The sequence below is a fragment of the Diuraphis noxia genome, unplaced genomic scaffold (genome assembly GCF_037042655.1).
Source record: "Diuraphis noxia isolate RWA-SAM2 unplaced genomic scaffold, SU_Dnox_SAM2 contig0002, whole genome shotgun sequence".
Lineage (NCBI taxonomy): Eukaryota > Metazoa > Arthropoda > Insecta > Hemiptera > Aphididae > Diuraphis > Diuraphis noxia.
Window position 1 is genome coordinate 13,784,897 of NW_028301712.1, and position 25,502 is coordinate 13,810,398.

At 29.0% G+C, this 25,502-nt stretch overlaps 1 protein-coding gene across 1 annotated transcript in view; it reads left to right on the forward strand.

Annotated features, from left to right (window-relative positions):
• Sema1a (semaphorin 1a) overlaps positions 1-25,502 on the forward strand; it is a 181,459-nt gene that overhangs the window by 131,906 nt on the left and 24,051 nt on the right. Inside the window, exons 4-9 of the mRNA XM_089218855.1 lie at positions 698-743; positions 12,328-12,390; positions 21,058-21,165; positions 21,234-21,321; positions 21,877-21,981; positions 22,204-22,292. Coding sequence (XP_089074981.1) covers positions 698-743; positions 12,328-12,390; positions 21,058-21,165; positions 21,234-21,321; positions 21,877-21,981; positions 22,204-22,292 — 499 coding nt within the window. The remainder of the gene's footprint in view (positions 1-697; positions 744-12,327; positions 12,391-21,057; positions 21,166-21,233; positions 21,322-21,876; positions 21,982-22,203; positions 22,293-25,502) is intronic.

Genomic DNA, 25,502 nt, shown 5'->3' on the forward strand with positions numbered 1-25,502 from the left:
TATGTATTTTGCATTAATATGTACTAAATTGTATAAACCGCGTATGGCGTTTAGAAGTAAAATAAAATAAAAATATATAATCAAGTATTTTAACTTTATACACATATATATATATATTATACACTTAGTTCAAGTTAAGTTAGGTTATTTACTATTCAAAAAAGTTGTATATAGTTTTGGGTAGTTTTAGACTTTATTAGTGTCCAGTTCTAGTTAAACGATATTGCATGAAATTTTCAGTTTAGCCAAAATACTAGCATACTATGTTTTTAAATATAATTACCAAATTTTATCCAGAAGTTATGCATATGATGAAATGTATGCATTCCTAATTCTGTTTTAAATGCTTATAGTGAGATATAGTAATAAATACTATAATGAGACAACCTTATTTTTAAAAAGATTATTGAATTAAAAAAAAAAATATAGGTATCATTTTTAAAATTAAATTATAGTAAATTATTTATCTATAATCAATGGTAATTGTGTTATATTTATTTTAAAATGATAATAATAATTTATTATTTATAGGTATTTATTATACTGTAAAATTGATAAAGTAGATTGAGTTTGAGTGACGTGAAAAAAGAATTTGATTATATTGGAATTACACAACTTTTCAACGTAGAAAATAATTTGAAAATAGGTACTTTTTATTCGTAATTATAATTGTAATCGTTTTTTTTTTTGTTTACAGGAACGCGGTGTATAACATTAGTTTGGCTGATCTGTCAGAAAATCAAGTAAGTTTTTTTAAATACAATAGTAGATTTGAAAAAAAATTTGAGTTGTTTTATGATTAGAATTTCAAAGATTGTATTTAATCAAATTATATTAATTAAAAGTTGCATATGTTTAAAACCAATTGTGTTTACAAATGTATAAATTGCGTGAGTATTATAAAATGTATCATTTGCGTGTTGCTTATACACCGCCGTTGATGAATCATATCATTAAACACATTTTTATACAGTTTCTATCATGCAAACATCAACAATAATAATCATCATTTCGAAGTTAATGGTTAGAACGGCATTAAAGACATTGAAAAAAAGAACGCCCTAGATTATGATAATATGATTTTGATGCCGTGTACAAGGGTGAGGTGTGATATTTGTCATTAAAATTATATAAAACCAGTTCTTTGGTTTTGTAATAGATTGCATTGACATTGCCGGATTAAAATAAGGCTTTTTTTTTTACTTAACACTATATATGGCTATTGTGTAACTATAGTTTGTGTAACTATAGGTACCTATTTTACAATATACATTTTGGACAAACTAATATAAAATAATTCCTGCATGCCAGTAGCTGTGGTAAATAATGTTTAAGTTCAATGTCTTCCATTATTTTTGTATTGAGTATACCTTAGGAACATTTTTGTTTTAAAGCGGTCAATTGACTTTTATGCGTTTCAAAAGTTTTGAATAAGTTGAATCATTGTTAAAATATATACAATTATTTTATAAAAACAAGTTTACAATGTATACAATTTAATTTTAATAATTATAGCTTTGAAAATACAATTATTACAGTTTGACATTTAATATAGTACCTATATAATAATATGATATTCTCGTAATATACATGATAGTATTTCGATAACATAATATCTTAATGAAATTTAAAACCAGGTACTGAATGAGAGATAAAATAATTTAAATATAAATTCTGAAAAGGTATATATCTAGTAAAAAATTTAATTCTAATTTTTAACATTGTTGTAGTTTTTGATACTAACAATAAATTGTTTAGATACTTATGTGTCTTAAGAATTCGTGAATGTATTCAATATTTATCATAACACTGAATACAATGTTTAATAATTTATCTATAGTTTGAATGAGTACCACTTAATGTGTTTACTTAAGTTACTTGTTTAGGACACAGACAGATGTTAAAAATAAAAAAATGAATAAAATACGATCTAAATATTTAAAATGTAATTTAAGATATCAAATTAAAGAATTTTAGTATTAGTTGATGAAAAAAATGAGAATAATAAAACTTGGGTAACGAATAAGTAGTTGCATACGCATTTTTGTGCGTTCGGAAATGCTCAACTGGCAACATCGTCTTGAGACGGTAACAACTAGGAGAAGGGGGCGTATTATCGATCGCGACGGACTGAAAACATTGTACAGAGCGATTCAAATAACCTAATATATGTCTACTATATGTACATAAAGCATGGCTTAGAATACTTTTACGTTATTCAATTTGACATCGAGGCTTATAATATTCGCTAAATATCTCATCCGTATTTTGTAGTTAACGCCGATCGGTGTATATAGCTGACTAATAAATCATCCGATGGACGTCGGCCATTAATAATTGGTTATTTAATACGTTTTTCTAAACACTATATACGCGTATATATTAATCTATATATAATGTTAAGTCTCGCGGAATTATAAAGTTTTTTTATTTTTTATTTCACTGCAAACTACATCATCGTTGAGTTACTGTGAAATGCGGACGATGCGTTTTACTCATTTTAGCTTTTTATTTATGTCAATAAAACGATTGCAAGTATAAAAGTTACCTCTGGTGTTATGAACATTCTGTTTTTGTACAATTACGCATACATTGGCGGTAGAATTTAATCGTGCGCGTAAAGAGACTGCACACTCATAAAAACAGTAATAATTATAATAGTCATGATAATAATAATAATAATAATAATAATGGTAATAACACGTTTGCGTATTCACGCAAAAGACAATTGGAATTAATTCGAGAGAATATCATAATAATTATTATTATCACAATAAACCGTCGTGCACACACACACTGTAGTCCTTTGGTCAGGATCTGGAAATAACGAGCTTACGACAAAGTCGTCATTGTTGTTGGTTATTATTATTATTATTATTATTATTATTTTTTTTTTACGTATTCTTTCTCTGCGCTGGTGTGACACGGAGAAAAATTGGTCACTCGGAAAGGTTGGCGGTGGCGGTGGGCCGATGGCCGATTATCGGGAGCAAACGGTCTCTCCGACATTGTCGTTCGCTGTTTATGTCGTCCTCCAATTCTATACTGACCGTCAACGGCCATTTTGTTTTTAAGCCGACCTTTTATCAGTGCGGTCCAGCTCTTTAAACCGTTAACAGTTGTGTAGTGCGCAGTTCCGTCATCGTCGTCGTCGTCCCGGATATTACAAACGATCTCTTTCACCGTGCCAACAATAACAACCGCCGCCGCTGCCACGTCTTATAACGTCGACGGGTTTTATTGTGCCAACTACATCCGATTCCCTCTCGTATCATCGTCCGATGCGTAATAACGCTGAAAAAAATATTAGCAATGATAAACTAACTCAAATTATATCGCTAATAGCATCGGAATCGATCGTTTTATAATATATTATTATCGTTCCGGCGAAGGCCGCCCGCGACACTATTGCAACTTTTTGAAATCGTTTTGTTTATTACATTACCTAGATGATGTTATAGTTTTGAATATGTATACATTAGCGATTCGAGACGTTATATTTGTGTTTTCGTGATCATGCGTGTATGTCAAGAAAATTACCGTCAAAAACTTTTGAGCTTAAAATGGAAAAGTTTTATCAATCACGGACGGATTTCCTCTCGAGTTTTCATTACCGTATAATATTATTGAACTTTTTTCTAGAGATTTTGCTACCGTTTTCGATAGTAATACTACGTTCGACTTTATAACATACAATGATATAGTATAGCTGTAATATAAACGTAGGAAAACAAATTATAACGAAACTTAGAATTTAAGTGAAACCATCACCGACGTGTCACATTGAATAATCGTTCATAACCATATATATATATATATATATATATGTGTGTGTGTGTGTGTGTGTGCGCGCGCGTGTGTGTAGCATGTAGTGAAATGAAGGGCGTTGACTGAGATCTTAAAATCTAATACTCCTTTTCAACGTTAACATTTCCTTATCAATTTAGTTTAAATGGTTCGTGGTGTAATAAATATATTAATATGCATATTATATTATACTGTTTACGTTGGGCTTGATTTATTTGGTTTTGTTATTATACGGATATATAAATACAAAGGTCTTTTCTTGATTTATGAATTTACCGATAATACATGTGCATGATTTACGTTCATATATTATATATATTTTATAAATGATATTATTTTTTGACATGGAAATTACACACTGGTAGTTTTTAATTTTATTTTTTGAATAAACTATATAAGTTGTACTTAAGCAAATGACAAACACACTGGCTCAAGCAGAACACCAAAATTAAAAAAAAATGTTTTGGCTGTCCTAACTCCCTTTCATTATATATAATATGTATTGTTCAATATACTCCGTATTAGCTACACCCTTTTTACACATAGATACCTTATCGCAACAGAACAGAAACCAAGGTGCAATCATTGTGGAACTGAACTTACAGTCAACCACATATTTACAGAACGCCCCTATACACAGATGAAATAAGGTGCCTCAACTTACCTAACACCTTAGACGCAGCACTCTGGCCCGTCACTAATATTAAAGTTTTAAAAAAGTACCAAATTCTACTACCGATTATATATAAAAAAGAATTTTAACTTAATGATCATTTCCTCCGATATTAATAGAGAATAATAACAATAATAATTATAAAAACATATAAGAGAGCAAAATTTGCTATCTATACTATATAGTATATCTCACCTGTAGTTTGTAGTCTTTTCAAGTTTTTTTCTTAACCATATTTTATTTCGATTAAGCAACTTTAATTGTATCAAACTTATAAATATATATGTATATTTTAATAGTACTCCATCATTACTAACAAGCGGTTATTCTCAGTATTGAGATGGCCATATAATTATGCTACTTATTAATCACTTACTGTAAATTGTAATTCTTAGCCAATAAAATAATATTATTCTTATGACCAAGCGATATATATTAACCTTGAATGTTGTGGACTTCCTGAAATCAAATTTAATCTTTAATCAACAATACTGTATATTAATTGCTGAAGTTTTTACGAACGCATCTATTACATTGTTGTTCATAAATGTTACTTTGTTCTTATTTAAAAGATGGATAGGGAAAAAATTAATTCTTGAATTATTTATTATATGTTTTCACCTATAACTTCCGCTCAGAATCAAAAATAAAATTGTATTATGTATGAAGTGGTTCACTTGCTCTGCACTCTGTAGATCTAAATCTATTGCAGATGAATTACTCAGCAATATCACGAGTCGCTAATAGTTCTTAGCTTCATCGCTATACTGTACCGAAAATAACTTCAGGGATAAGTGCAATTTCCATAAAATTTAAATGTCATGCTAAAAAACTATTTATGGTATTTATTATATTATAATAGGTCGTCATTGTTGAACAATTTTATTCGTGTCATGGCGATCCGTGAACGCACGTAGTTCGTACGCCCGAATTATACATAAACGCGTGTAATAAATATCGTATACGACCATTGTGCACATAATAATGTATATACATTGATGGCGTGACCTAGTTTTTATATATTTTTCAATATTTTTGCTCTCTGCATGAATTTTTTTTGTGTTCATCGAATTCCAAAATGGCCAAAATGTCATTCATTTGTCTCGTCGTTCACATTAATTTCGTCGTCGGCAATGTCGGCTGCGGTAGCGATGACCGTTCACTCGCGCACCATATAGTCCGGGGTGGTAGATGAGAGGGGACGGGGAGCAAATACATATAAAGCGCACGTTTCGCGCATAATTGATGGCCTTTTCGATTCCTCACCACCCTACCATTACTATTCACCACCACCACTACTAACTCACGGCAAACCCGTCCAAAAACCGTTTTTCCTGCCAAATGGACATGAGGTGCAGTGTCGACGACTACGGCCGGAGGGGAAGAATCGGCGGTTGTGTGTGCAGCACATTTCACATAAATATAATGTCGCTGAAACGTACTTACGGCAGACGCGCGTGCGCGAGTGTCCGCTTTGAATATTGTCAACATGGAATGCAAATGTTTGTATTCGAACTCCCCCCCCACCGTTTCTGGATGACCAGCCGGCTAGCGTGTCGAGGGTTCAAAATCGCCGTGCTCTCGCGCTTATGTGTATGAGAGAGAGAGTGAGAGAGAGAGTGTGTAAAACAAATATAATAAAATGCGATCACGTCGTCGCACCATCTCGTATGTATATGGACATTGTCGTTAAAAGTTCAAATTAATCCATTAGGCAGATTTTTTTTATTATTATTATCATCGCATCGTGTATTGTTTACGCGTTGTTACGGTTGTCGTGGTGGGTGGTGGAACGAAGGGTGAAATTGCTATTAATTAAATGGATATAGGTATAATACGCAAGATATTATATATATATATATAAATATATATTCGACGTACGCGTTTGAAATCGATATCGTTTACGACTTAAAGACATTTTTTTTTTTTCAAACGTATTAGTACAAAAAAAAATTAACGTTTACTAACTAACCGGTGTAAGTGACACGTCATCGTATTACTGTTTACCGTATAGTATTACACTGCAGGTGATGGTAATCGACCAATGGGAATAGACGGATATTTAGTCGAATAATTTCATAATATTTTCAATTTAGTATGTTAAATTATTTTAAATACGTAGGAAGATAAATTGACGCATAATCACATATTTGTGTGTCAATGTTTTAAATTTACTTTCTCTTTCGAAAATATATTAGTTATATTAGTTATAGCTGGTATATCTAGAATTGTAGGTTACAGTAAATAATAGATGTGAAAATTACAGTTGGTCATATTATTATAATAACATCTTTCCAACATCCAACATTATATATATGTTGAATGTTCATTACGATATATTTTTTGGGGACTTGCGTGTTATTCGAAAAAATCCTTTGTCAGCATCATATACGGCATACGCGTGTATGCCGAAGTGCGCAAAATTTAACGGCGCATATAAATGTAATAAGGTCGAGGCCGTAAATGCGATCTCATCGAGCCTTTGCCTCGATAATGTGCGTTGGCAGTGGGGAAACCACAAACTCGAAAAACTTGGAAACTGTTAACGCGTGTAGGGCTGGCGTGTGGACTATAGGATGACGCGTATATAGTGTGTACGCCATCTGTTTCACCGAAGTTTTATTCGCACCAAACTCGGTAAAAATCTAAAATTCTTTGCTCGCTCTCTCTCACCCCCTCTTGGTCTTTGAACTTTCGACTCTTTTATATTAATATTCGCATTACGAATAAATGAATTCGCCCGGGTCGACACCCGTGTGGTAGTTGCAATGATAATAAATACGTGTACGTTTTACGCGATATGTCGTTTAGTGCGTTGCGATACTTGAATGCGTTGGCTTTTGCTCGTTTTTTCTCTCTTCCTTCGTATATAGTGCCTAACACATAAAATATCATTCTCAAAAAAATCACGTCAATATAAAAAAAAAAAAAATCGTGGATAAAACCTGGTCTATTTTGTCGATTTTGTTATGATAATAATGTCGTAACCGTCTCCCTAATGGCTGCTGTTGGAGATGCAGCATGGGACGCGTATTTTCCCAGTGCGATAAAGAACGTATAGTTCACTGCTATTCGACACTCTCTCTCTCTCTCTATATATATATATATATATAAATATATATAAATCTTTCTCTCTCTCTCGGTTTCGATCGTCGTTTCCCTCCCACCCTCTCTTTATTTCTCTCTCTCTATCGTATTTTTGGAGGAAAAAATATATGTATGCATAATAAATCACTCTCTAATGTCATCCGTTTTGCATACGACACGACTAGAGCTCCCCTCCACAGCACAGGATCGTCCGCTCACTGTTCCGCGTGAGTATAACATATAAACAACAATAATGTTTCCACACAATCGCTTAGTGACGTCGTCGGTAGTAGCGGAGAAGAAGGGTGTACCGAAACCAGACGGGGGAAACGCTTGGATATGGGGGCGCTTGGGACGTGGAGGTAGTTTGGTGCTAAGTTTTCCCTTTGGCTAATCTCGTAACGTCGCGTTAGCTATACATACAGTACGCGTTATAAAGAATGGCCTAAGTTCGGATCGGTGGCTGCTACTGCTCCCTCTCTCACACTCTCTCCCATTTACCCGCGATGAAATTGGCCGAGGGGGTCGTTGAGGCCTACTTACTTTATTAAATTCAAGGTTTGACAGAAATTGGTGCATAATGTATGTACGCTTGAGTAAAGTAAAAAAAAATATCGATATCCGTGAACCATACGACGGGCCTTGCCGAGTTTCGAGAAACACGACCGAAAACAGATGGATATAGATATTTTTTATTATTCTTATTTATCATGCAACGAATTTGTAGCCCTTTAAAGATATACGTTTGTGAAATTAATTTGTTATATTTTATATTACATATTCACAATAATATATACCGTCAAAACCTACTACGAATTAACGATTATCTAATATATAAACCTATTACATACACATACACACACACATACATGTATGGATATACATAATGTTATCCGAATATTAATTTAATTATGTTGCTATATTATAATTTCTAAAAGGCGATTACGTACGGTGCATTTCTAACCAGTGATTAAACTTACCACGGTTGCGGTGATGCTGTACTACTGTCTAACAACATTTTGGCTTCCGCAAACTCATAGAAACATTTCTAAAGAGATTATAAAATGAATAGAAATATCCCTTTTCGATATTGACTCAACTCAATTACCTAACTATAGTATATAGTCATACGCACTTCAAAGTTTAATCATATGGGTCGTAGTATAACATAACTTTAGATCAAAAATTTAGGATATGAAATTGACACTGTAGCAGCAGCGTGTGCTTGATGTCAATACACGAAAATTTTTTACTTCAGTTATTCAGTCATAATTAAATAATAAACTTACACAAACCTTTAATAAGTATCTATACCAGTATAGATGTGTACACAATTCGGTTTGATGAAAAACAGCTTGCATAGGGATCTCAATAGGTACTATATACTTATCTAATGTTTCGTAATCGCCATTCACTGCTACGTTCATATTATTTAATCAGAAAAGGAATTGTCACTACTGTAATTATGTTAATATTTTACACTTGGACGTTGTTTTCATGTTTTAGAAGAGGTAGTAATTGATTCATTCATATATTCCAGGGTCAATTTTTAAACAATCAAAATAGAATAATTTTGATTTTTAAGTTTTTAAGTATTTTAAAAAAATACAATTTTTATTTAAAAAAAACTTAAAGTATAAAATAATTTTATCCTTTTAACAGTTATTTACGTTCTAATTGAATATGAGATTATTTAACTAAACTAACATAACCAATTATGTGATTTTTCATACAAAACATCAATGATAATTGTATTCCAGAAATTGATAAGTACTTATTTAGAAATAATAAAATAAAATATTAAATTTCTCCGCAATGTTGCTACATTTTTTTCATATCTAAAATCTTTATAAATGATTCACTATAAGATAAACGAATGAGGTATATTTGTTAAATTAAATGTCTATTTACTGTGATGTTTTTGAGTTTAATATTAATTCATTATTTGATTTTTACCTTATAGCTGGTTCAGCAAAGACACAACTTTAAATAAAACTATGTTTAATGTTCATGATATAATATGTATTATTATATTATTATATTTAATTTTTAATTATATTATTATTAATTTTGCAGCATAATATTAAACACTTTTTCGATGTATTTGGCTAATTTATGGGTCGTTTTATGTACAAAATAATCAATACATTTTAAATTTATAGTTTAAAAAAAAATATATATATATATATATATATACATTTAAATTGGATTCAAATTGCTTTAATATTGTGTCATTCGAATAGCCGTTAGAATATAAATATATATATTACCTATGTATAAATAATGCTATCAATTAACGTTTGTTTAAAACGCAGAATATCGCTCAACTCTAAAGGTAGGTACAGCTTTTAAAGATCGTTAAGACGAAAGTGCATTGTTTGTGTTGTAATAAGACTTATTTGAAACATTAATTGTGTAAAAATAAAAAGGTTGTTCTGGTTGGTCCATTAGTATCGCTTCTGACATTTTGAATAGGTTGATTGGACTCACATATTTCTGATTGGTCCGTTTGGTATGGCCTTTTAACTATTGAATGGATATGCTAAACAATGAGAGATGACAAGCAAACAAGAACAATAGAAGAATTGTACAGTGTGTTTACTCCTGCCCGTTACATTTATTATTATATATTTTTTTTTTATGTATTTGCAGTGTCTTACAACTTTATTCGGCTTCATGTTTCTGTGGCCGAATTTTAAGTCTCTATAATGGTTACTTTTTTACGAATTTTTACAAAATTGGTTGTGCATGCTGCATACACATGACAATAAACATCTTGTTTTCTTTAAAACTTTATATTACCTTCCTATTTTGTTTTCATTCTTTGTCAACTTCAATAAATACGAATTGTAATATATTGTTATGTCCTACTCAACCTTATTTATTTTAATTATATATATTTGTGAATTATGTTCATAATTCATGTACATAAGTATGTGCCTATATCAATTGTACCTAGTGTTTTTGTAACTTGAAGACAAAAAAGCGTTATTGCATCGTATTGTAAATGTAAACTTTGCTTTTATAAATAGATTAGGTTAGCCTAATCAATACACTATAAATAAAATAATAAACTGAATTTACATCTTAATTTGTGTCTTTAAGTATTTTAAGATCAATCGTATTTTGTATTTTTACCGGAGTGATTAATTTATTGGTTTTAAAAATATGTATGTTTTTGGTACATTTAAACTCTTTAATCTTCAGTTTTTATGGTAGGTAGTTTCTAGTAACAGATTGGATCAAATTTCTAACTTGAAATTTTCAGAAAATATTAAAATTTGCTTGCAATCGTTGAGGTATACACATATAAAACTTTCTACATTTTTAGTTTATTTTCTAATCATGAATGATAAAATCTTTGGTTTTAATTAAAAACGTTTGAACTTTTAATACTAGGTGTCTAAAGTTTTCTGATAAGTTATTCTACTTTTTTTTTTTTTAATATTGAAAATACGAGCATATTTTCATATAAGCGTTTTATGTACAAATAGTTCAACGATATTATATATTCAGCAAATAATAACGGTATATCGTTTAACGATTTTTGTTATGTAACATAATCTTTGAAAAAAAGAAACTTGAAGCATTCCATCATTACTAAAATTAAATTTTTTATAACCAGAATTTTTTTCAGATTAAATGTATACTAGATGGTACATATTTTAATTTTTTTTAATTTTCTTTTACATCAATATTGAAAAAAAAATGTAATGCTGGGTTTGATTGGGACAGTTTATTCCTTGCTTTATGAACGAAAGTGTATTTTTAATTAGATTTGTTATATATTATATATACACTATACATATATATATATATATATAATATTTATGTACTTGTCACTGAAAACTACTGAAACAGAACACACATCTGTTATTGTAATCAGTATTTGAATTGACTGCGTTTTCATTTTCCATTGTTTCTTGTTAATTAACCATTAAGGGGATTGCTGAAATCATATGTTTCTCGTGGCGTGTAATATGGTTAATTGGAGAATGGGATGTCAAGCCAATGCTGTCCGAAAGTTTCTCACAATCTAAGATGATACACCCTTTGCTGATAGGGATTACGTGTTCATTATGCCAAGAAATTTACACGAAGAATTTCTTGGTTGTTTGTTGATGGAGGAGAGGGTAACATTTGCTGGATTTCTATTTCCTTCCGGTTAGCAGAAGCTTCCGGCAAAGTTCACCTCACTAAACCCTCGTCTGTTCTAAACCCACATACACACGCGCTTATAAATATATTGTGTATCGAGCTGTGTTGACTTTTAAAATTACTAAACTTCGTAATGGCAACGGTAGATATTTTGTCATAAAACGCAGTCGTCATCTTCAATTGTATTATTTTACGTACGTATATTATATAATATATAGGTCAGAGAGATGTGTATTATCTCCTCACTTTATAGATGATAATATCGTACTCAGTATATTATGTCATATACTAAATAAAAATAAAAGTTGTATTTGATATCTTAACATGGAAATACCATATTTCCTATCATGACATAAACGATATAATAATGATGCATATTTTATTGATTCGGTTTACTGCATATAATAGAATGTATATTTTTATAGCATCTATATTTTAAATCTAAGCTACTTTGTCGTTAAATCGTTAAATAAGCACACATTTAATACTCATTTTATATGTTCGATTACCGTACTAATACTTATATTATGATATATTTTGTGTATGTTATCGTTTAATACTAATATTATGATTATTATTATTATTATTTTTTTTTTTTGCAGAGATTGGAATGGCACTCCACTGATGCAGATTACAAAATGTGCTTAGTCAAAGGCAAAGACGAAGTAAGTTTTTAAATTTATCATATTGTAATGGTATGATGAAGTTTATAGAAATTAAAATACTTTGAGAAATTTATAAATAATAATTATTCATAATATATAGACTATAGAGTCATTATAGGGTCTATTAAAAATAATATTTTAAAATTGCATCTATTATATTAAATTATTAGTTATCATAAACATGTATGGTCATTTCTGCATTATGATATAATTAGAACTCTTTCAGTTATGATGATGTTGCAATTACAAATTTAATATTAGAGTTAATAAAAAATTAATACAGATTTATATGACTCTTTAAACTATGTTTGATGTTTTATTAAGCTACAAAAACATTATAAAACATTTTATTTTATAATAATATATATTGTAAAAATAAATAAATTATTGCAGAAACAGTTTTATTTAATAGATATTGATATTATATTCATGACGATAATGTGTTATACATATGTTTTATTTTTTAAAAAGGGCAACTAGATCTCCGTGTAATTTATTAAAGGTTAATAATTGTATAACGTGATAAATTATTGAAATATACCAATTAATATTTAGTATTTTTGCAATTAAATATGTTTTTAAAATAATTTAAAATGTTCATTTTTCTGGGTTAAACAATATTTCTGTTTGAGCATGAAATTTGAAACCATAATTTTAAATAAACAACGTAGCTTTTATCAGAGTAAGTATTGAGTTAGCCGAGAATGGTAACGTTTATTTAGGGGTAGAAGGATAAGGTATTTGAGATATCAGTTGTCACTGTAGAAAGTAAACTCAGAGATGGGTTTATAGTTACTATAATATGTACAAATAAACTAGTTTTAAATAATTAACTGTTTTTACCATTTTATACATTTTATATATTATGAATTGTGCCCGAGTTACTTTTTATTTATTAAATTTATGTTGCTTGAAAAGTTATATGCGTTTTAATTATGTTATATATTGAACTTTCCTGAAGGTATAAGTTTAAACAATACGTTTTGCTTAAATTGCAAAAACTGTATTTATGAACACGATAAGTAATTGTATATTTAAAAGTATAAGTAACTTCTTTTAAATTTATCTCTTAAAATTTAAAAACAAATATGTTCAGTATAAATTTATTCATTTCTACATTTATAGATATAATTTATATCTGTTTATTTTTTTAATATTTTTATTATTATTTATTTTATGATACATTCCATCTCTGAGTTGACATTTTAAACTTTCTGCATTTTGATTCATGTATTATATTCTTTGCCTTATTCATCGCGTACGTAATTGTGATACATCCAAGGTTCTCGGTATTACGACGGGGAACATGTCAAAAACTGTTCAACGATTCATCTAGACTTAGCCACAGTTTTTTCAACCACCCCCTATTCGCATTTCTTTGCTTCCTAGCTTTGTTATCATTAAACACGCCCTGTGGCACTGAATATGGTGTCATCTCCGGGTACTGTCGATCAATCAACATATACAAACTACGCCCCCTATCTAGACTCTGCTGTACTTCAATGATCATTTTTAAAGCGAGGGCGTAAGATACTTTTAAAGTTTAATAAGACGTGATATTGAGCTTTCGTTGGAGCAGGTAGGTATAGAGCGTGAATGAGATAGTCATCTATCAAAGTGTCTCGAACACGATCATTACCTACGACTTGGACTGATATTTTCTACAACTCTAATTTATTTAGTAAATATAAAGTTGTATTTAAAACGATAAAAATATTACTGTAAACATTTAATTGTCCGTTTCTATACAATTAAACTATAGGAAATAGGTACCTATAGGTTTATGTTTTATTTTTTTATTTGTATACTTATAGTATAATATAATTATTTTATAAAAGGAAAAATATTGTATTTGATATCTTAATATTAATTGGTCCGTAGATCATCAGATTAGGTAGGATTTTTTTTATGAATGTTCAGTAAAATTAAAAAAAAATAAATAAAAACGTAAATATTACTTTATACAAAATTGAAATACTAAATATAAAATTAGAACCTCGAGGCTTTGATTCTTTTATGAAAATTGTAATTTATATGATATCATTTTTTTTTTTTAAATTATTGTTTATTCATATTTTTATTGGTACCTAACTAATATAAACATAAATTTCAATAGGTCGGCATCTAAATATAAATAGTATATTTACAGCGTTTTTAGTTTTTATAAATTAAGTTTTTTTTTATACATTTCCAATACCGGGTAAATATTAAACCTTGTAACATTGTAATTCTATTTTATTTGCTTTATATAAAAACAATATTTTATAGAATTTATAGAATTTGTATTTCGTACAACTAACATATATGATATGAAAAGTTACCTTGTATATAAAATTATAAAGGCTTACTTTTTAAAAGCGTTTATAGATTATACAATGTAGCCATATAAAAATAATTATTTTTTATTGTTAAAAATGTAATAAATGTATTATAATAATAATATTATACCAGTTTGATGTGGTGACAATTAAAATAGTAACACGGCGTCTTGTATAGGCAAATGTGATACATGTAATATTTATTTCATTATCAAATATTTATATACTTTGGTAGTATTGTGAAACATTACACACTAAATTTAATATAATAATTTTAAAGAATTATAATAATGAGTCAATATAATATATATATTTATTTACGAAGGAAATATTATAAGAATCTTATTTACTTTACATTTTTGCATATACTCTATATAAGAGTGGTACTTACCAAATATCAAATTATTGTAGAGGTACTTTCGGATTTTCGTAATTTTGAGCATAAATAATAATTATATTTATTATATTATTGTGCCTAAATTGTACTGATTGCATATTACATGATGAAAAAATAAAAAATAAAATAAATTTTATTATAATATTTTCTTCAGGTGGTCTCTTTTTTTAAAATAAAAATTAAGCAAATAATATTAATTTAAAATAAAGATTCTACTTTGTTAGTGTTATCAATAATTGATTATGATTGATGAATATGGGAGTTATTAATCAATACAAACGAATATATGTACACAAGGCGCATATTGAGACTAACTGGTTATTCTAGGTCGTTAACATGGTTCAAAATTAATTTTGTTAACCCTGACAGTCTAGAACTGTTCAAATTTAATTTATAATTTAATTCATTATAAAATATAATGGCCTTCAATTTCGATGATAAATTGTTTGCCCTGCAACGTTATTCACTTATAATATTGTGTACGATATGTGCATTCCAAAGACTGCCTATGTCCGGTTAAATGGAATTAATTCCGTGACATTTTATTCGATAATTTCCTTGCGGTCAAAAATACATGCAAGTATTATTATTATTATAGAAATTATTATCTTAAGACTTCTGTGTTCATTAAACATATACTCAATAACCATTTACTTAAATTTGATTTATGGTTCATTATCTTATACAACTTATCACGTGTTAGGTGCGTAGGTAACATTAAAATAGTATTTCCTAGAGCATTTTAAAATAACTAGAATTAAGTAGACGTAGAAATTATTGAAATAAATGTATATTTTTTTCTATGTTTACGATTCAAAATTTTCTGTTGTGTGTGTGTAGTCGTTTTATGTTCATAAAAACATTTTGAAATTTAATATGAAAAAAAATGTGTTTATATAATATTATATTAAACATTAAAAATAGTGTTTACTTTGAAATATAAAAATTTTAAAACCATTTACCTATCAACAAATAAAAAAAAGTGTATGACGATTTTATATGTAAATTGTCTTTTAATACTACAACAGAATTATTAAAATAATAATAATAATAGTAAATAAATAATAATAATTTGAAATGATGAAAACAATAAACCAAAACCGAGACGAAACATTTTCTTTTCAGAAGAAAATTGTCTTTGGTGGGTCTGAAAACCCTTGACACATAACGAAGGTTATTTGCATTTGGTTTTCTGATAATATTGTTTATCATCTTATCCGACGGTAGACTTTACTGTTACTAAAGAAAAGTGTGAAGGGGAAAAAAGCCGATAAGGAAAAAGTCCTATATTCCCTTCTTGTACAAAGAATGAAGGGATTATTTTCTTTTTCTACTCCACTATTTGCTCTTTCTGTTCTTTTATCATTTTTTCCTTTCCATTCGCTAGAGCAGAAGAAAACGATGCACTTGATAAACTACTAATAACCAACAGCAAAAATTTTAATCTTGATTGTTATAATAGTATCACTTTTTTTTTGTCCGCTGAACTGACTTCAGTAACATGCCTATCCTAAACGACAAAACTACTTTATTACTATATCAGATAATCGTTAATTTTACTAAAAAATAACACTTCATATATTGTATTGAATAACATCACTTACAATACATTATCAGTTTTATCAAAATATCTTGATTTTTTTTTACTAGTATTGTAATGGTTAGTTGAATTTATAATACCAGTGAATCTACAATGCATTGTATATGAATGAAGATCAATACTATACTTAGTATACCCAGCATTAAATTTTTAAGTTCATTGTTATTAACTTTAATTATGTTTGTTGCATAATGATTTTTTTACTCTTAGTGCTCCGTTAATCACTGCTAATTCATCTCTCCTATAAATGTATTGAATTTACAATGATGTCTTTTTTAAGTCTTGTTTTGTAGATATTTTTCTTGCTAAAAATAAAGATCTGAGCATCAAAAAACATTTGAAGGAGATTTCTGATAGCCACTTGGAAGTAGTCATCAGTACGTTTAGGAAGTTAAAATTTAAAAATCTCATTTCTTTTTAAAATAATAATCGGAAAAAAAATGCTGTTATATTTTGTTAACAGTTTAATATTGTTAAAATAATTGTTTTGTATTTAGGTTATCATAATAAGGTGAGACTATTTTCATTATTTTTTATTATTTTTTTGTCTGTGGATGCTGTTAAAGAAAAAATATGTCTGGTCATAGCTTAAAAATATATATTCTGGGTATTCAATCACGAATTTATTTTAATATTAATCTGTAACAAACTAATAATTTCGTTAGTTACAATTATTTTTTTTCACAAAATTTATTTTTAATTTTCTACATCCGATTTCCCGCAAACATGTATCAAAAAAAAAAAAAAAAAACAGCGGTATCGTAGCGACAAGGAACTGAAGGAACAAGCCGCCTCGAGGGAGTCATTTTGAGATTTGTTTCATGCACGTTCTCTCATCATTTATTTTTTGCCATTCTGAGCATTTATGACTATGCATATAAAAAGCCAAGTAATAATAATAGTAATAATAATAATCATAAAACCCATAAAGGGTGTCCTTACTCGTTTTACGAAATGGTCTTACCGACATATAGATGTTATGAAATGGTGAGGTAAAATGAAGCCTAATTTAACCTACTTCAGATCTTATATTTCATAATGTATCCAAACCATTATCTTTAAACTGCATACACCGACAGAATAAGCAACAAATATTAGTATATATATACATGTTATTGTAATATTTTTGGTAATGGTTAACACTCACCAATACAACTTCAAGCATAATTCTTCGTATTAAGTATTATGTTCATAACACATATATTTAAAAATAACAAAATTATAAAAAGTAAGTTGAATAAATCTCAAATACATGAAATGATAATAATTATTTAAAATTTCGTTTATGATGTATATAAAAATATTCATAGTGTGAATGAACTACTTAAAAATAATACGGTATAACATTTTATTTATTTTTATATATTTTTCTTACAGCACACATTCCCTTGATACTATACAACTTCATTAATCAACCAAATGTATACTCTCTAGCTGTATTTTATTGTTATCAAATAATAATCTAATAATATTTATTTTTTAGAAATCAAATTATTTTATTGTTTCACCATATCCATATTATAATATGGAAATGGTGAAACACACACACAATACATTATTCGTGTATTACTATAAACTAGATTGTTTTATACTTCTTCTTCTTCTATTTATTCGTTGACTTGTGACCACTGTGAAGTAATTTGTGACCCCAACATATGTACTTATATTGTGTCTTATAATAATTTATCGTTCCAGTACTAAGATAAATTATATTCATGCTAATATCTCTTAAAATCAATTTAAATAAGAGAATAAGAGTTAGATCAAGCAATTAGCATTTAGTGTATTTGAAATGTAGGTTAGTTAATTTATGGAATACCTATATAATGCGAATAGTATAAAATTATTTTTTGGATATCAAATTTGTCAAGTTACTGAAAACTGTTACATCCAATATACGGCATTGTATACACGCAAACGCACATGCACATACCATATATTATGTTTGTGTTGTATACTTGATATTATTTTATTATTTGTATCACAAATATTGCTTTCGGGAAAAGTAATATATTATACTGAACCGTGCCGACTGTTGCAGTTTTATTTAATGAAAATCGTTTTGTTAAATCAAAAATGAAGAGGCCAATATTAAAGACAAAATGTTTCACATACCAAGCAAGTAGGTACAACGATACATCATGTTTTATGGTCGTAGTATATCAATAATCCCAACTTATTATATCGGTTTCAAACAAAATTCGATAAAAGAGCAAAAGTTTGTGGATATCCTTATGCCGCGGTCGCCTTCGTATATACATAACTTTCCAACCATACTACCCCGCCACCAAGCTTATCATTTTAATTGTATCTCCGACTTTGGCGTTAACGATTTTTCTCCCTCTGCTTGGTCCGTTTTCATTAATTTACTTTCTTACGAGTATTAAAGAAATTAAATGCTTTTATCCTCTCATTTAAAGAATATTACTTTTTTCTTTGATGGTATTTATTTCCTATAATAATATACAATACGATGCAGAACTTTTTGTGGTGCCCTCGAATTCACGCTATCGCAAAAACGCAAATGTCCATTTTACATGAAATATGTATGCAGATCATAATATATTATCGTATTATATTTATGCTGTTGACGTTTGTCAAATTATCACCGCATCGCCAATTTATCGTCAATAGTGCACTGAGATGATTAAATGTGTTAAGTTCAATTTCAAATCGAACGTCGTTAATATATTATTATGAGTTGTGACGAATCGATGCCAAGATCTACTACTACACGGTAATGGATTTTATCTATGCATATATAGACATATAGTATATACACATATTGTTATAATAAACCGTGTTCATATAGGCTATATAGGGATACGTATTTGGTAATGGGACATTCTTGAAAGCCCTTTGCGTTTTAAAACTTGAGTAGATAAATGGCTTTACATGTAGTACCCACTAATAAGTGTTGTATTGTTCGTTATGATCTCGAGTATATTATTATACTTAATGTTTATAGTTCAGTGCCCATCAGTTGATATTCAGATTACATCTCGAAAAAAAATAAATATATATATAGGTATATATTTATATATTGTAGTGTCTAATGCATCTTGAAGAATTAATATTTGTCTCGTCGATTTTTAGTTTGCATAAGCTAAATTTATAAAACGTTTTATTGAATTTAAACTAAAAATATATAAAGTATAAATATAACATGACCTAAATAATTTGCATTTATTTGGCATTTTCAGAAATAATGCATTAAAGAATACAATTATCTAAATTCCAAACAGATAGGTATTTTTGATTTTTTTCTGAGCATGCCGATAATGTGCTGAAATCAACCAACATGCTAGATATACGCGTAGCTGCAATTAAATCTGAATATTATTAATTAATGTAATTATGGCACAATTTTGTTGAATAAACACTTTGCAAATTCATCAAACACGCTGAAATATACAATCCCTCACAGTTAACGTTATATAATTATGTTATATTACTTTATTTTACGTAAAGTAATATTGTTGCCTGACGCATAGTCTAAGTATTGCGTTGCCTTTCGCGTTTCTTTTGATATTATTATTATTAATTACTTAAAAATTAAAACTGACATTTTTGTGTGGTCTATTGTCTAAGATAGCGAGGAAGGTGAGGACAAATTACATGAGATAGAAAGTTTTGGGTTAAATGTTCGTAAAACCAGGGTCCCGCTGTCAGAAAATAGCCGAAACGTCATCAATAAATTTCAGCTGCACATAACACCATCAATCACCTTTCCCTAGAAAACCAGACGTGACCAGAAAATCTGCCACTCTATTCCTTTAAAAAAAAAAGAGAGAAGGGTTGGTTTAGTTGTGGATGATGAGGAAAAACTGAAGATGAAGGTTAGATGCGGTTATATAAGAAAATTGTACGAAGAAGTTGTCCTGCTAACGACAGATCGCAGAACTACTGATGAATCATTATACGATTTATGACATCTATGGTTGACTTGTCGTCAAAAATAAGAATACAAAAATGGTTTTATTTATGCTGAACAATATTGCAATATAAAATGCTGTCCGGTTCAATTATCTATAAAATAAGTAATTATTTTTAATTGAACTACTTATAGAAATATTTGATATGCACTACAGTTTATAAAATTATGGTTCAAAATAATGTATTATACGTTGACAATTATATCACCAATTTCGATCAGTAAATATATTAATGTAATCAAATTATATAAGCTTATAGTACCTAATTTATTGTTTAAAACTAAATGTCTTTTTTTTTTTTTAAACATAAAAGTAAAAATAAAATTGCAGTCTTTTTTGTAATATGTTATGTTTTGATTATCCGTGTTTTAATTTAAATTTACTGAAAACACATTCTCATGAATTGTATGATTTTAGGATAACTGTCAGAATTATATCAGAGTGTTGGCGAAAATGTCTGCTGGTCGTCTCCTCGTTTGTGGTACAAATTCGTATAAACCTCTTTGCCGAGAATACATTATTGAGGTAAGGGAGTATACTTTTGGAACTTAATTAATAATGATGTGTTAAAAAACCATAATCATTTTTATTAGCCCGGCAAATATAAATTGGACAAAGAGAGTCCCGGCCAAGCAGTGTGCCCATATGACCCGAAACACAACAGCACATATGCATATGTTGGTAAGTACCAAATAAAAGTTTAATTTATAAAATTCATTATTTAATTTATTATTTTTAGTAATATATTATTATTATTATTATTACACATGTACGATTTGATATACCAAAAAATATAAATATAATAATAATTTAATATACATATATGTATATATTTTTTTTTGGCATTCAAACGATTTTTTTTTTTTAATAAACATACATTTATCATATTGGATTCATAATTAATATATTTTCTTATATAGTCGGATCAATATTGTTACATTTGTTACTAAACGTTATCAAATAAGCAAAACAGATTAAAATAAATATACATAATTATTTAGTATTTAAAATTCATAACTCACATCCATATATCCCTAGCTGGTTGCGAACTTTAACTTAATGACCGATTAAATATAGATGATAATATATTCATTGGTGACCGTTATTAATTACTTCGTGACACCCTTTATACATTTTTCTAATACATTATTTTACATGATTTTCAGTGTCTACGAAAAAAAAAACTATTTTTGCTAACTAATGCCTAAATTGTTTTTTTATTTTATTTTTTCTTAGATGGAAATTTATTCTCCGCCACAGTAGCAGATTTTTCCAGTATGGACCCGATTATTTACAAAGAACAGTTACAGACCGAACAGTATGACTCATTGAGCCTGAATGGTAAGATCGATATTTCACTCTCATTAATATATATACAATAAATATTTGTCCTCATGTATAATATATATATATATATATATATATATATATATATATATATATATTTGTATATTTGTGTGTGCGTGTGTGTGTTATATTCTTAGTTATAGTATTCACGTATCGAACGAACAAGGACAGTATCTTAATTTCGTACGACACTGACAAATTGTCTTTTTTTTTCAGCTCCGCATTTCGTGCATTCATTTGCCCACGGCGATTTCGTCTACTTCTTCTTCAGAGAAACGGCTGTCGAATATATAAACTGCGGAAAAGTGAGTTATTACTATTTCTCTTTTTCCATACATTAGTCTAAATGCATCGAACCTGCAGGAGCGGGGTACTGCTGACCCACGAAATGGGTTTTTTTTTTTTTTTTTTTTTTACTCCATCGTTCGATTTTCGTGACAAATTACGGCAAACACGCGTGCCAGATGTTTGCCGACTTTATATCATGCTGCCTATTTCGATCACCGAACAATTTTATAATAATACGTCTTGGGATGGTTTATGCGGGGGAAAAAATCACAGAAAAAAAATATAACTGAGATTTTGAAGAAAAAAAGTTCCACGCACGAGTACGCGTAATTATTTGAAGCATATAGGTACCTTCTACTAACTGCACGGTCGTTCGGTGTGTTTCTAAAGGGTAATGATCGTCGTGAATTATATTAAGTTCAACGTTGTACTTTTGCCGTTCTTAAACGGAATAGTAGTTATGAACACCGCCGTAGGGGTTTGTCCGAAGTGGCGGAAAATTGGGATGGAAATTCAGTTTAAACGTCTTCAAACAGTGATACGACATGTTTTTGTCCCGGGCGTTGTACGAAAACACGATATTTCCATAAGTTTCATGCAGGGACCGAGTAGTATGAATCGATCGTCTGGAGGCTACATAATAAATGCATCTAACAATTTACCATGAATCCGCGGGCAGGATGTTACCCGACTCCATATATGCACAGTCAGTTACAGAAATCAATTATATTCGGAAAGTTACGGTTTCGGTTCGCGTTTTATTTTGCACCTTTATTAAATACCTAGCTACCTATTTTATGACGTAAATGTATTATAATATTAGGTGATAGATTGTAGTATAACTTTATGTGTGAATAATAATGTTATAAACTAATATGGTTTAGCAGATTATATTTATCCACAACAATATAATATTACGATATCTACTTATAGGCGATGATTGATGTCGATATAAAACTTTTAAACGTTGTATTGACATTTTTAATAGTCGTTTAAAATGTGGAGGAATAATGAAATAAAAGTGTAACGTAATTTTCGGTCACGGGTTTGTTGTCATATTAAATTTTTAAACGACGATGACAGATCTGCATTGAAAAAAAGGTCGTAAGTTAACCCGATGTATTGAATAGTGTATTTAAAGGAATTAAGCATGGGAAAATCGTAAACATCAAGATGATTGAATACTTTAAAAATGTATATAACTTTCGTCTACACCAATAAAATTTCCTTAAAGTAGTATTTACATTCGAGTATAGTAAAATGTGTAAACATAATACTTGTTTTCTTAGAGTTCGATCATAAACAATTTTATAAATCTCATTACAGTAAGTAATTTATATAATTATTATTATCTACATCAAAAAAATAATTACATATAATTTATTTAATAACCGTTAAGCTGTTCTCATGTTTTAGCTTTTATTTCATTCTACTCGCCAAACTGAAATAAAGTGGGTTTGATATTATTTTTAAAAACTAAATTAACAACATATTATGTTATTCAAACTTTGAAGTTTTTATATTTGCCTCTAAAATAGATTAATCTGGACACACTATGAATATTTGTATAGATAGCTGCATATATAATATACTATGATTTTATAAATATATTTTTTGTGCAATATAATACTATGCTGCATACAAAAGAAGTCAACGGTTTTAAAGTTCCGGGTAAAGACAAACATAATGTGATCAAGGAATTTTTATTTTAAATATTATATATAATTTAAAATCGAATCATATAAATTTGACACATTTTTAAACATTTAAAACTCTAATCGGTCCTAGTAAATTTATTCAACAAATTCGGTTCACATTCACGTCACATGTCATCTACCAATACCAACAGTGATTAGATATGTGTAACTCCGTCCAAAGACCGACAACACTCTACTTGCTACATTTGCCGACGATACTGCTATCCTCTCAAGTAATAGTGACATAACTATAGCCGCGCAACACCTTCAAAAACATTTAAATCTTATAGATAACTGGGCCAATAACTGGATGATTAGTATAAACGAGAGTAAATCTTCCCAAGTCACTTTCGCTCTACGCCCTGGCATTCGCCCTACCATCAAACTTAAAGACAAAAGTATACCTATCTCGAACGAGACAAAGTATCTAGGTATAATTTTAGATAAACGTTTAACTTGGAAACCCCATCTCCAAAACAAAAGGAAACTTGCCAACCGTAGACTCCATCTCTTCCTACCTCTTCTTAAATCTAAACTTAATCTAAAAACCAAAATGTTATTGTATAATACAATGATCAGACCTGTCTGGTCATATGGTATTCAAATATGGAGGATGGCCAAACCCTCAAACATTCGCCCCATCCAATCTTTCCAAAACATTGCCCTACGTACTTTAACTGGTGCTCCATGGTACATGACAAACCTTTCACTTCACAACGACCTCAAAGTTACAAATGTCAATGACTACGCCAAAATTCACTACCACCGTTTCCACTCCCAACTCAACTCCAGTACTAATCCTCTCATTAAAGATATGGCTTCACTGCATATCCCAGGTAACCCCCCTCGCAGGCTCAAACGAAATTGGAATCGAGATCTCCTTAAGTGATCTAAATCCGACTATAAGTTCTTAGGTGTTACCAATGGGTGACTTCCTTAAAAGTTGTTGTTTTTTTTTTTTAAATAAACTATGTATATATTCTATATCAAAATTACTAAATGTGCTTGTTGTACAGATTGTTTTTGAATAAAAAAAAAAAAAAAAAAAATTCTGTCCAAAGAGACATATATAACTATTTTACTTAAATATCAGAGTTAAAATATGAATGATGGTTTAAAAGTGTGGGGTTAAGGATGCGTTTGTGTTTTTTTTTTAATGTGTACATTTGCGCTATTTTAACAATATCATTTGAAATATATATCTATTTTCTTCATTCTCCTAAACTTCACGGCCAACGGAGTTGACTTTTTATATGTATGTAAAAAAAATGTTTTTATCGATACGTTTTTTCCAATCCCAATTTAAATAAAAAACATATCATAATTATATTATTCTATCTACCTATATTATTTATACCTAGTTATATATAGAAACGATGACGCTGAACAAATTCCACCCCATGACTACAAACGTTTTCCCGTTCCCATACGTATTCAGTTCATAAACAATGTAAAGCGCTGTTTCTTTTGAAGTCTAATGAGTTTTTTCTCGGTCGAATAAATTTGCTTTCTCCTTAAAAAAATAAATAT